This window comes from Girardinichthys multiradiatus, chromosome 2 (genome assembly GCF_021462225.1).
Source record: "Girardinichthys multiradiatus isolate DD_20200921_A chromosome 2, DD_fGirMul_XY1, whole genome shotgun sequence".
Classification (NCBI taxonomy): domain Eukaryota; kingdom Metazoa; phylum Chordata; class Actinopteri; order Cyprinodontiformes; family Goodeidae; genus Girardinichthys; species Girardinichthys multiradiatus.
Genome location: NC_061795.1, coordinates 10,884,146 through 10,898,637, shown reverse-complemented (window position 1 = coordinate 10,898,637; position 14,492 = coordinate 10,884,146). Strand labels below are relative to the sequence as shown.

The following is a 14,492-nucleotide window of genomic DNA, read 5'->3' as shown; positions in this document are numbered from 1 at the left end:
TTGTCCACAGCCCAAGATTTGCGCTCCTTTCACCATTGAAACCGACGTTTGGCATTGGCATGAGTGACCAAAGATTTGGCTATAGCAGCCCAGCCGTGTATATTGACCCTGTGGAGCTCCCGACGGACAGTTTTGGTGGAAACAGGAGAGTTAATTCTGCCGTGATTTGGGCAGCCGTGGTTTTATGTTTTTTGGATACAATCCGGGTTAGCACCCGAACATCCCTTTCAGACAGCTTTCTCTTGCGTCCACAGTTAATCCTGTTGGATGTGGTTCGTCCTTCTTGGTGGTATTCTGACTTTACCCTGGATACTGTGCCTCTTGATACATCACAAAGACTTCCTGTCTTGGTCACAGATGCACAGGTGCATTTCAATATTTTGAGCAAAACTGTGCTCTTACCCTGCTAATAGAACCTTCACACTGTGCTTTTACTGGTGCAATGTGCAATCAATGAAGACTGGCTACCAGGCTGGTTCAATTTAGCCATGAAACCTCCCACACTAAAATGACAGGTGTTTCGGTTTCATTATCCAACCCCTGTACATATAAGGTCTCACAGTTGACACTGCCTGTCTGTCTGACAGAACAGAAACTGAACAATGAAGTCAAATGAGCTTTCTGTAGATGCCATTGGCTCACTGGCTGGATTGAGTAAAAGCAAACATCTGGGGAAGGATGAGAAAGGGGTATGGCAGCATTGAACGTCCCAAGCAGCACTTTTGGTCTCCATTTTTTGGAAATGGAGGAGTCAGTAAAGATGGGCCTTAGTTAGAGGTCACTATGAACAGAATGGTCATTGATATAGGGCTCCAGTGTTTCCTTGTAGAGATGGTTGTAGTTGCTATTAAGCAACTACAAACCCCTCCCAGAAAAATCAGACCATTTGTCTTTTGTTTTGTTTTTACAAATGTATGTTTTAGACTGACTAGAATGAACATTTAAGGTTTCACAGCCTACATGTAGAAGCCTTTGACATCAGAAAAATTTCACAATAGAGTCTCAGATGGGCCCAGATATTTATTTCTTTTTTTCAGAGGATCCAGGATCTCAAGAACACTTTCCAGTGCAGTGAAAACTACAAAATAAGCATAAATGGATGTACATTCAGTTTTGATAAACAATGTTCTAAACATAACTGAGTGCATTAACTGTAATGGTAATTTCTAAGATTAATGACCAGTTTACTATGGTGGTGATCGTAGAGTGTTAGGGTTGTTTTATGGCCACATGCTGTCTTGTAAACCTAACTAATAGGCTCAAAGGCCTTTATCTGTAGACTAAACTATATTTGGTGAGAAATTAAATAAAGCTTTATCATTACTTCAGTCCTGTTTTTCAGTCACTTATAATGTGGAGATCCAGTTATAAAAAGGCAACTAAATATAATAAAAATCACCAACTCAAGGTAGAAACTTTGCTTCGTTAGCCATGTCTTCTATTATGAAAAAAGAGCTAAAAGAAAATGTCTACCACAACAAACCTAATTAATAAATTATTCTTATAGAACAGCATTAACAACTCACCAGTCTTATGGACGCACACTGATACTACATAAACTGCTCCCTAACTTGACTTCTAATGATTCTCACTGTTAACTTAAACACCATTTGTTTACATCTGTTCTTAACATTACTCACAAACTGGCCGCTCCTCTAGTGGGGAGATTGAAAACTGCATCACAGTCTTGCCTTCAGAACGTAGCTTTACATTATCATAACATGCAAAACAAAGGCAAATAAACCAGATAATGTTGGTCATGGTTGCATTCCAAGTCATATAGCCAAACACATTTATATAGAATAACATGTAAAGTTCCTCACAAGTAAAATTAAGAACAATAAATCTATAACTTCACATGCCTCGCTTCGCGTGCCAAGGGTGCTAAACTTCTGCAAACATGTAAATAGTGGGTCTCTCACTGGTGGAATGCTGCTAGCTGGAGTCAGCATGAGAGCTAAAATACCACATGGATGCAAGGTGTATATGTATGTAGATATGTCCTGTACAGTGGTCAGAGGGATTTTAAGCCATTCTTCTAGCAGGATAGTGGCCAGGTCACTACGTGATACTGGTGGAGGAAAACGTTTCCTGACTCGCTCCTCCAAAACACCCCAAAGTAATATTTAGGTCTGGTGACTGCAGGCCATGGGAGATGTTCAACTTCACTTTCATGTTCATCAAACCAATCTTTCACCAGTCTTGCTGTGTGTATTGGTGCATTGTCATCCTAATACATGGCACCGCCTTCAGGATACAATGTTTGAACCATTGGATGCACATGGTCCTCAAGAATGGTTCGGTAGTCCTTGGTAGGGACGCACGCGCCCATCTAGCACAAGTATTGGGCCAAGGGGCTTTTTCTTTCTGCTCTCGCTTTTTTTTTCTGCTCTCGGTGGAGGAGGACGCTTTTTCTCTGTCTCCCGCACCCCTCCCGTATCTGCCCTGCTTCAGCTCTGTGTCTTGTCTTCTTTTTTGGAGCCTCTTTTTGCATATATTCCAAATTCTGAGTTATGGATTTGGTCAGCTGGTCTCTCAATGCAATTGATCAAATTTTCTCGGGGAGAAGACAGGGTGAAGGAGAGCCCAACTTGTCCGGATGGGACATTTTTCTCTGGATACACCATGGACTCCTGGCAGAAGTGGAGGATTGTGTGTTTGTCGATAATGTCAGTCGAGGCTGTGGAAAATATGTATATAATTGGATGTTTGATATCAGGATTTCTGCTTTTTGGAGTCAGCGGTTACCTGGCATATCGAGAAATTCGGAGAATGTCAGCAGCTGTTCTGGCAATTGTGAGGCTGCCTGGCATGTGTGATGGGATCTTCAGGGCGATCAGCACTCAGACTGAGATGTTACGTGAGCTGAATCGCAGACTGGATGTGATCCTTACACAGGATTGCAGGCAGGTTGCGGTTCCTGGACTCAGGGGTGAAATGGGATAAATCTTGGAGAAAGTTGTTCGCTCGGATCTGGCAGAAAGACCAGGAATTTGACTGTTTGGATTCGCCTTTGAGAAGCACCAGCGAGACTCTCAAGGCTGATGGAAAATTAAGAGTCAACCTAACCCAAATAATTATTGTTTTTCTGAATCTGGCTCCCCTGCACGGCCTTGATGGCTGGCTATTGTCAACTTCTCCTGGAAGTTATGTAAACATGACGCTCTGCTCCCTCTGCACCCTCTCTTCCTTGAGGACATCTGTGGACCTGCTCAGAACTTTGTGGCCGGTTGATGAACATTCCAACGTACCATCAAGGACAATGACCTCAGTGACAGTGCTTCATGGACTTACTTGCACACACTCACTTGCACACACACACATGCTCAAGATAAACATATGCACTCCCTCACACCACCTTCACCATTCCTGGCATGATGTTGTTTTGTAAACTTGTTGTTTCTTTGTGCTGAGGTTTTTTGCAATCTCAAACTGTATCCTGCTAAGGATAAAGTGTGAAATATGATTTTTTTCCCCTCTACTTACCTAATGTGGTCTCTTTTCTCATCTAGCAAAGGCAGCGCCTGTGAGTGGGCAGCAAAGCCTCGGTGACCCGTCTCCCCCTTGTCTTGTGTCATGATCTATGTTTGGATGGGTTGTACTGGAATTCCAATTTCCCCGGCCGTGTATATTGACCCTGTGGAGCTCCCGACCGACAGTTCTAGTGGAAACAGGAGAGTTGAGGTGCACATTTTAATTCTGCTGTGATTTGGGCAGCCGTGGTTTTATGTTTTTTGGATACAATCCGTGTTAGCACTCGAACCTCCTTTTCAGACAGCTTCGTCTTGCGTCCACAGTTAATCCTGTTGGATGTGGTTCGTCCTTCTTGGTGGTATGTTGACATTACCCTGGATACCGTACCTCTTGATACATCACAAAGACTTGCTGTCTTGGTCACAGATGCGCCAGCAAGACGCGCACCAACAATTTGTCCTCTTTTGAACTCTGGTATGTCACCCATAATGTTGTGTGCATTTCAATATTTTGAGCAAAACTGTGCTCTTACCCTGCTAATTGAACCTTCACACTTTGCTCTTACTGGTGCAATGTGCAATCAATGAAGACTGGCTACCAGGCTGGTCCAATTTAGCCATGAAACCTCCCACACTAAAATGACAGGTGTTTCAGTTTCATTGTCCAACCCCTGTATACAATGCCTGGCCAAAAAAAAAGTCGCCACCAAAAAAAAAAAGGATACACACACTCATATTTCATTGGACTGCTTTTAGCTTTGATTATGGCACATATTCGCCATGGCATTGTTTTGATAAGCTTCTGCAATGTCACAAGATTTATTTCCAGCCAATGTTACATACATTTTTCACCAAGATCTTGCATTGATGATGGTACAGTCTGACTGCTGTGCAAAGCCTTCTCCAGCTAATCCCAAAGATTCTCAATAGGGTTAAGGTCTGGACTCTGTGGTGGCCAATCCATGTGTAAGAATGATGTCTCATGCTTCCTGAACCACTCTTTCACAATTTGAGCCTGATGAATCCTGGCATTGTCATCTTGGAATATACACTCAGGGAAGAAAAAATCCACTGATGGGATAATCTGGTCATTCAGTATATTCAGGTAGTCAGCTGACCTCATTCTATGACCACATACACATACCACATGTTGCTGAACCCAGAACTGACCACCTGCAGCAACCCCAGATCATAGCACTGTCCCCACAGGCTTGTACAGTAGGCACTAGGCATGATAGGCACTTCACCTGCCTCTCTTCTTACCCTGATGTGCCCATCACTCTGGAACAGGGTTAATCTGGACTCATCAGACCATATGACATTCTTCCATTGCTCCAAAGTCCAATCTTCATGCTCCCTAGCAAATTAAAGCCTTTTTTTCCAGTGAGCCTCACTGATTAGTGGTTTTCTTAAGGCTACACAGCTGTACAGTCCCAATCCCTTGAGTTCCCTTCGCAAATGCTCTTACTTTCACTATTAAATATAGCACGGAGTTCTACTGTTGTTTTTCTTCAATTTGATTTCACCAATCACGATCATTCAGGATTTTGTTTCGGCCACATTTCTTCCTCGAAGACAATGGGTCCTCACTATCTTTCCAGTTTTTAATAATGCGTTGGACAGTTCTTAACCCAATTTTGGTATCTTCTGCAATCTCCTTGGATGTTTTCTCTGCTTGATGCATGTCAATGATTTGACCCTTCTGCAACAGACATGGCCAATCTTATTCCAGGGGGAGCCTTGGTCTCAACTTTTAAGCTGTTTTAGGCTGATTTTTTTACATTTAATATAGGTTTGCACAAATACCTGAACACTTGTTTTCATTTGGCATTATAATCTATTTTGTGTTGATCATTGTTTTAAAGAGAACCATTTTTAGATTGATATGAGAATAAGTCCCTAACATAACAAAATGAGAAAAAAAGTCAAGTGGTGCGAATACTTTCGGGTGGAACTGTTTGCAAATGAATAAAAACCATAGAGAAACATCTTGGGGTGCTGCATGTAAAGTATGCAGATCAGACTCTCTCTGTCTAGGTCAGGATCTCAGAGCAGTGCTGCCTTGCACCACTGAAATCTTCCAGAAGATAGTACATTGTTTGGGGTTTTGATGATAGTGACTGGGAATGTTGGTATCTCTTTTAGGTTTTCAGCTGCACTGTTTTCTGTTTGCTGTGCAGTTGTGCTCTTACATCAAGTTCATTTTTATCATACTAATCACAACAGGCGGTTGTGATGCGGGAATGAGGGCAAGATAGAACAGTTTTCCTCAAATGACATGAGTGTGGAAGCAAAACAAAGTCAGATTCTTTAATATGTAGCCTCGGGCTGCAGTAGGAGGCGGTGGTGAAATTATGTTACGTTTGCACGGCAGACCATTACAGTGCACTGACAGCCTCGTACAGCCAGGGGGAGAAAGAGAAGGGGCAGTGGGGATAGTGGGAGGGCAAAACCATTTACATGATAAGAGCTCAGATGACCAGGATGGACAGGGAATACCAGGATCTGAGAGGAAGTGACGTGTCAGGTTACACTCCTCCCTATTTTCCTCTCGAAGAGGGTATGAGCGATCAGAGGAGAAGGAAGGAACAGCAGGGTGCTGGGCCACGCAGCACTCTCATTCTTGTTGTGTGAGATCAGGAAGCAGCAGGATGTATCGGGATCTGCTTGACTGCTGAGAAGAAGTCAGAAGACAGAATAAGACTGAAGGAGAGGCAGAAAGGAAAAAGAAGGAGAAGGAATGCGGGAGGAGGAGTAGAACTTGAGGGATTTTTGGGAAAATTGAGGCTCTGTTTTTCCTTCAGGATCTAAGTGCCTCCAGGGACTGAAAGTCCTGCCTTGGAATTACTCCATCTATATCACTGCTCCAGGGACAAAATGAACTATCTGGTGAGTGTGTGTGTGTGCGCGTGTGTGTGTATGTGTGTGTAAAAATCTCTGCTTCTGCTATTTTTTTTAACTTGGTGTTTGTCTGCTTCTTATTGGTTTAGCCTTGAGGATTTGAGCAGGACCTGTTATACCTCAGCTTAGTCTGGACTGAGGCGGGGGTGGAGAGAGCAGAGGGGGAAAAAAGACAGGGAGGAGGGAGAAACTGGAGTTAACTTTTTTCTTGGTGGATTCCTACCTTTTGTTGGCTCTCAGCAGGTTGTGTTTGCATGTGTGTGTATGTGTGTGTGTGTGTGTGTCAAGGCATAGAAAGTTGATACATACTAAAACACTACTTCTTTCTAAAAGTTAAAGACAGAAGTACTGCAGCCTAATTAATGGTGTTGTTAAACTGAGGTAAAATGGAAACTATGCAAAAGAGAGACCATGAAAAGAAGGAGGTCAGAGGGAAAACTGATTGGGTTTATGATTTTGGAGAATGAGATACCAAAGACAAAATGGGATAGATAAAGGGGGAACATTCATTCTATCTTTCTGCTGACTGCTGTCTCTGCCAAAGGGCATGAGGAGGCCTTTGGTCAAAGAAAGACAGAGAGAACTGGTTGACTGGGAGTAGCAAACATTCCCTGACATTCTCTGCTATTGTTTGCGAGACTTGTGTTGTGTGGTTTCACATCCTGCCACCATGTTTTTGTGTTTAAGGTAATTACACAGTCAGGAATGTAGCAGACAGAGAAATACTGCAGAGCAGATTGCAGTGAGTGGAACAAGTAATTACACGCCTGTAATTAGTGTGTAATTAATATGGGATAGCATACCAGTGAGTTGGCACACAGCTGCTTCTCTGTCAGAGCTTTAACACGGGCTGTGAACAGTGACCATAGGTCATAAAGCAGACTAGATAAACTGTCTAATATCACTGGTGAAAATATTACACTTGTGGTGTTAAAAATGGTCATATCAAATTGATATATGTCTGAGTAACTTGCTGTTGTCACTTTATCAGATCAATATATTTAAGGTTCCCACTTTCACTCTTAGTTGTCGAAGCCACTCAGATGGTATGTCTTTTGAGTATTAACAAAGGGCTTGGCCATAATATACCTATTGGGGTCTATCTTTATGCACTTAAATATAACTCTGAAAAGTAGGAAGAATTTTAAGGAATTATCCATGTGTGAGGACACAAATCCTATTCCTGTCACTGACTGACTGGCTGAGTCATGGAGGCCAGGATTACAGCAGGAATTCCCCTCTCCCACAGGACACACAACTATATATATTAACAATTCCACTGAATACAGTCGATTATTATCTGAGCTGTTGAATTAGTTATTCAGTACAGTTACATCTTAGAAAAATTCTGACTCTCATTTAAGCTCCTGTTTTAATATCCTAATCCTGACTTGAACTAACAGCCCATCCTGGGACCGAGGCTTGCATGTATGACTGCCAGTCAGCAAATAAGAAGTCAGTGTTCCCTTTTACTCAGAAATGTTATAAAACATGAAAAATAGGTATTGATTTATTTCATTTATTATTATTATTATTTAAAATAAAATTTATGTTGCTTATTTTTATGTTGGGGCAAAAAAAAGAGTGCACCAAGAACAGGAGACTCACCTGGAGTGAAAGTTTAGGCTGAAATTGACACTCGATGCTTAAACATGTAGTTGTACTAAATGTCCAATATTTTCAACATTTTGGTCTATCATACATTATATGTTACTAGCTACAATATTTTTATGTACATAACCCTTATGCTGGGAGAGGTTTTTTTGTTAAACAATAGAGGCCATCCTTTTCCTCAGCACTATTGTTTTGGCACAGCTCTCTTAGTAATCTGTCCTTTTCTTACTGATTTCTGCCCAAACGTCATCACCTCAATTTTGGTTTGTGCTCTTCATTGGCTAAGCAATGACACTACCTGTTGATAATACTTTAGTGCTTGTATGAGTTTGAACACTTGTCACACCGTAATCTTCCCCTAGGGTATATAGTTAGTATGTTCTGGCATATTTCTCTTGCTTTTTCAAGTAGCTGTTAGCTAAAAGAAAGCAGGGTGGGAATCATGTGGAATTTCATAATCCAATTCAATAACAATTCAGATGTCTGTCATGTGATTATTAATCAATCATGAGTGCAACATGGTAACCCCCCCCAACCCCAAAAGTCCTTTAACTTTAAGACCCATGCACATTCTTCTTACTTAATCAGTAACTATCTGTCATTCTACTTTTTTTTTATAGCTCTTTCATATTTGCGCCCATGTGACTCTCACTTACTACTCCTTTGCCACACAACACCATAATTGCCACTAGGGTTGGGCATCCAGTCTTACGAATCAATTGGAACTGGGAATAACATTACGATTGTCCTGGTATTGTAAAACATTTGATTTTGATTTCGATCCCAGGTTTGCTGCTTGTAAGAAGAAGCTGCAGAACACCAACAAAGATGAATCCATAGGAGGTGTGTGCACAACCATGGACAGTGTGTGGCTGCAGCTGAATGTGTGGCTTACGTTTAATAAAAGAAATGACCAGTCAGCTCAGTGCAACACTTGCGATAAGATCAGAGCTAGGCTAATTAATAGTCTACCCTGAGGTAATTTGGTTAGCTAGTTCATTTAAACCATGTAAACGTTTTTGACCCTACCTCTAAAAAGAATCGGAATTGAGAATAACTAGAAACCAGAATCGATACAAGGAATCAGAACCGGAATTGTTCAAATTCAAACATTATTGTGACATGAGATTCTGTGTCAATGTCCACACTTCACATTATATTGACATGTTGAGATGAATATGTTCTCATATTTACCACTATTTGGTCAATTTTAAAATTATGAGCTCTTAAATAAAAAAATTAAAATTGTGTTTTTTCACCCATTGAAATTATTACCACAACTAAAAATGGGTGAACGTAGCTATTTGACAATGAAACAAAGGAAGCTGTCTTTGAGTTTTGGTTTTTGCTTTAGATCAGGCTGTGTATAGACGTAACATTGATTCATGTCTGAATGATTGTCAGCAATGAAATCAGGTCTTTTGTTCAGTGGATTGTATTTTGGATGCTGTGTTTGCTTGCTTGCAGGTTCTCTGTTTGAATTCAATTTTTCAATTCAATTCAATTTTATTTATATAGCGCCAATTCACAACACATGTCATCTCAAGGCACGTCACAAAGTCAATTCAATCGAATCATACAGATTTCAAGTCAGGTACACACATTCCAATTAATCCTAACTATCAAACAGTGCAGTCACAATTCAATCGAATCATACAGATTTCAAGTCAGGTACATACATTCCAATTAATCCTAACTATCAAACAGTGCAGTCACTTTCAGTTATTTATTCAAATTGGTTAGAAGTTTTTCTATCTAAGGAAACCCAGCAGATTGTATCGAGTCAGTGACTTGTAGCATTCACTCCTCCTGGATGAGCATGTACAAAGGAATCAATTTTATATAACACCACACTGTCATCTGTAAAGAAGAGCCATACACATCCACAGTGTAAGCAGTGGTGATATGTTGTTAGTGTTACACGGTATTTCTGAAATAGGGGCGTAGTTCCTAAAGCTCCTCTTAAGGGAAGGGTGTATTTGTTTTTATGCTATCCTGCAGTTTCTGAGCTATGGGTTACTCAACCCTTAACCCTTCCTGCCAAAGTCCCAGAGCAGGAGCATGTGCACCTTGAGTATGAACAGTATATGTCTGTGTGATTTTGTGTCTAGATTTACTCTCCAGTTAGCTGACAAACAACATGATATGAATCACTGCATGTTTGTCCTGCTACTCAGTGCTGAATCAGTGCAGTCTAAGCTTCAGCTTTTTTAGAGGATTTACGGGGATGGTTAAAGTGTCACAGTTCACCACTGTATAAACTCATGCTTCTGTAGCTGTTAAAGCATCCTAAAGCAGATGTCTTTCGTTTGTTTTTCTTAATGGCATTTCTGTGAGGATGGACCTTGTTAGTGGTCATATATTAAGGCTCTCCATGAAGATCCAAACCATAGTTGCTTTGAACTTGTGTGGTTTTGAAGATTGTACCCCACTATAAAGATGAGAGCTTATGTCCCAATCACAAAGAACGCAGAGGTAAAGCTGGGCTCTGTCTCACACTCAGAAAGCATGTGTGGACAGACTTTTGCTCTGATGTGTAAAAACAGGTTGAGAAAGCTCTTAAACATATGCTGCTCTGTGACTCCACTGTCAAATGCTGCACATTATAATTTCCAAGTGTGTTGCTATTTTATGAAATTGGCAATTAAGAGATTCTGGGAATTTGATAAGCTGAAGCAAAAATCGGATAGTTCCAGAGTATTAGAATAATAAATTGAATCTGACTGCACTGGCACTATATAAATAAAACTAAAATGAATTGAATTTAATTACTCGTACTCGTTGTCTTCCACTTAATCTGGGGCAAGGTTGCGGGGGTAGCAGACTCAGTTGAGACACCCAGGCCAGCTGAGAGACACAGTCCCTCCAGCGTGTCCTGGTCCGTACCCTGGGCCTCCTCCCAGTGGGACGTGCCTGGAACACCTCTCGAGGAAGGCCTCCAGGAGGCATCCTGTATAGATGCCCGAGCCCCCTCAACTGGCTCCTCTCGATGTGGAGGAGCAGCAGCTCTACTCCAAGCCCCTCCCGGATGGCCAAGCTTCTCACCCTATCACACCGAACGCAAATTCTGCGATAGGAGTGGCCGATTGACATACAGGTCCTTCTCAAAATATTAGCATATTGTGATAAAGTTCATTATTATCCATAATGTCATGATGAAAATTTAACATTCATATATTTTATATTCATTGCACACTAACTGAAATATTTCAGGTCTTTTATTGTCTTAATACGGATGATTTTGACATACAGCTCATGAAAACCCAAAATTCCTATCTCACAAAATTAGCATATCATTAAATGGGTCTCTAAACGAGCTATGAATCTAATCATCTGAATCAACGAGTTAACTCTAAACACCTGCAAAAGATTCCTGAGGCCTTTAAAACTCCCAGCCTGGTTCATCACTCAAAACCCCAATCATGGGTAAGACTGCTGACCTGACTGCTGTCCAGAAGGCCACTATTGACACCCTCAAGCAAGAGGGTAAGATACAGAAAGACATTTCTGAACGAATAGGCTGTTCCCAGAGTGCTGTATCAAGGCACCTCAGCGGGAAGTCTGTGGGAAGGAAAAAGTGTGGCAGAAAACGCTGCACAACGAGAAGAGGTGACCGGACCCTGAGGAAGATTGTGGAGAAGGGCCGATTCCAGACCTTGGGGGACCTGCGAAAGCAGTGGACTGAGTCTGGAGTAGATACATCCAGAGCCACCATGCACAGGCGTGTGCAGAAAATGGGCTACAGGTGCCGCATTCCCCAGGTCAAGCCACTTTTGAACCAGAAACAGCGGCAGAAGCGCCTGACCTGGGCTACAGAGAAGCAGCACTGGACTGTTGCTCAGTGGTCCAAAGTACTTTTTTCGGATGAAAGCAAATTCTGCATGTCATTCGGAAATCAAGGTGCCAGAGTCTGGAGGAAGACCGGGGAGAAGGAAATGCCAAAATGCCAGAAGTCCAGTGTCAAGTACCCACAGTCAGTGATGGTCTGGAGTGCCGTGTCAGCTGCTGGTGTTGGTCCACTGTGTTTTATCAAGGGCAGGGTCAATGCAGCTAGCTATCAGGAGATTTTGGAGCACTTCATGCTTCCATCTGCTGAAAAGCTTTATGGAGATGAAGATTTCGTTTTTCAGCACGACCTGGCACCTGCTCACAGTGCCAAAACCACTGGTAAATGGTTTACTGACCATGGTATCACTGTGCTCAATTGGCCTGCCAACTCTCCTGACCTGAACCCCATAGAGAATCTATGGGATATTGTGAAGAGAACGTTGAGAGACTCAAGACCCAACACTCTGGATGAGCTAAAGGCCGCTATCGAAGCATCCTGGGCCTCCATAAGACCTCAGCAGTGCCACAGGCTGATTGCCTCCATGCCACGCCGCATTGAAGCAGTCATTTCTGCAAAAGGATTCCCGACCAAGTATTGAGTGCATAACTGTACATGATTATTTGAAGGTTGACGTTTTTTGTATTAAAAACATTTTCTTTTATTGGTCGGATGAAATATGCTAATTTTGTGAGATAGGAATTTTGGGTTTTCATGAGCTGTATGCCAAAAGGCGCGCCGAGCGAAGCGGAAGTGGAGCGAGAGCGATGGACGAGTTGAAAAATCTGAACTTTTTCCTAAATTCGCATCACGTCAACCAATCAGGGACTGGATGTGGCTGTGACGTAGGGTGAGAGACCGCAGTGGAGAAGAAGCGGTTGTCAGCGAAGATGGAGGACCAGATCATAGTGGCGGTGTGTGGCAATCCAGAGTTGTATGACTCAACTAATTTATTTTACCGAGACAAGTACAGAAAGGACCTGGCCTGGTTATGTTTAGGCACAAATATCTTATATTTTGGAGATGTGGACATAAAAAATTGGCTGTTTTTTTATTGAACTGAGATTTATTTACTAACTGAAAACAGATGGACAGGCGTTAGGTCCGTGAAATCCATGTCCACCATGTTCAGTTGAAACCAGCAAGCAGCAGATGGAAGCTCCTCATATTTGTTGACGTGGCGAATTCGTGGCGGAGTTCACGCAGAATGTCAAGAAAGCAAAAGCACACAAATGACGCAAAATATTCGCAGAATCCGCGTTCGGTGTGAACGCATTCCACCAGGGAATGCGTGACGGCAGGATTGAGGAGATTCAATTCAATCCAATTCAGTTTTATTTATATAGTGCCAATTCACAACACATGTCGTCACAAGGCACGTCACACAGTCAGTTCAATCGAATCATACAGATTTCAAGTTAGGTACATTCATTCCAATTAATACTAACTATTGAACAGTGCAGTCAGATTCAGTTTTTTATTCAAATTGGATAAAAAGTTTTTCTATCAAAGGAAACCCAGCAGATTGCATCGAGTCAGTGATTGTAGCAGTCACTCCTCCTGTATGAGCATGTAGCGACAGTGAACAGTCACTGGCATTGATTTTGCAGCAATGTCTCATACTGAACATGCGTGTAGCGACAGGGGGGAGAAAAAACTCCCTTTTAACAGGAAGAAACCTCCAGCAGAACCAGGCTCAGTAGTTTCTATGGGAGGGAAAAGTAAATGTTAAAGGATGTAGCTCCTTTAGTGGTTTCATCTAGGAAGAAAAAAACAGATAAACTCTGAGCCAGTTTTCAAGTTTAGATTATGAGAGAGAGCACATACAGTTAGTCATAGTAAAAGCTCAGTCAGTAGGTATGTCTAGGAGAAAAATAGGGTTAAACACTGAAAGACGGGGCCAATTGTATCATCAGTAGAAAGTGAGCATTAAGTTGTTGGCAGCAGAAGCTTGGATGATGCCCCCCTCCAGGAAGCCGTCACAGGTAGATACAGAGTCAGGCCAGGTGTAGCTTCTAGAAGAGAACAGAGAGAGAGCATAAAGTTAAAAGCTGAAATAATAGCAAATGATGCAAAATTGGAGAGTAGTATGAGAGTGTAGCAGAGAGAGTGAAAGTGGTCATTATGTCCTCCAGCAGCCTAAGCCTATAGCAGCATAACTACAGAGATAGCTCAGGATAACCTAAGCCACTCTAACAATGAGTTTTAAGCCTAGCCTTAAAAGTAGACAGGTTGTCTGCCTCACGGACTAAAACTGGGAGCTGGTTCCACTGAAGAGGAGTCTGATAACTAAAGGATATGCCTCCCATTCTACTTCTAGAGACTCTAGGAACCACCAGTAAACCTGCAGTCTGAGAATGAAGTGCTCTGTTTGGAACATATGGAACAATCAGATCTCTGATGTATGATGGAGCTTGATTGTTAAGAGCTTTATATATGGGAAGGAGAATTTTAAATTATATTCTGGATTTAACAAGGAGATAGTGAAGGGAAGCTAACATAGGAGAAATATGATCAGAACTCTTGGAGCAGCATTTTAGATCAGTTGAAGGCTTTTAACTGCATTTTGTGGACATCCTGATAGTAAGGATCCTCGAAGTACTCCTTCCACTGCCCGATAATGTCACCGGTCAACGTCAGCAGCTCCCCACCCCCACTGTAAACAGTGTTGGCGAAAC

The 14,492-nt window shown here is 42.0% G+C and overlaps 1 protein-coding gene across 10 annotated transcripts in view; it reads left to right on the top strand.

Annotated features, from left to right (window-relative positions):
• The window catches only part of bcar1 (BCAR1 scaffold protein, Cas family member), a 191,361-nt gene that overhangs the window by 120,449 nt on the left and 56,420 nt on the right, over positions 1-14,492 (top strand). Inside the window, exon 1 of one of the 10 annotated variants that reach the window (XM_047380869.1) lies at positions 6,028-6,362. The exons of the other annotated variants lie outside the window; for them this stretch is intronic. Coding sequence (XP_047236825.1) covers positions 6,351-6,362 — 12 coding nt within the window. The 5' untranslated portion in view covers positions 6,028-6,350. Of the gene's footprint in view, positions 1-6,027; positions 6,363-14,492 lie in introns of those variants that run through there. 10 annotated transcript variants of the gene reach the window in all.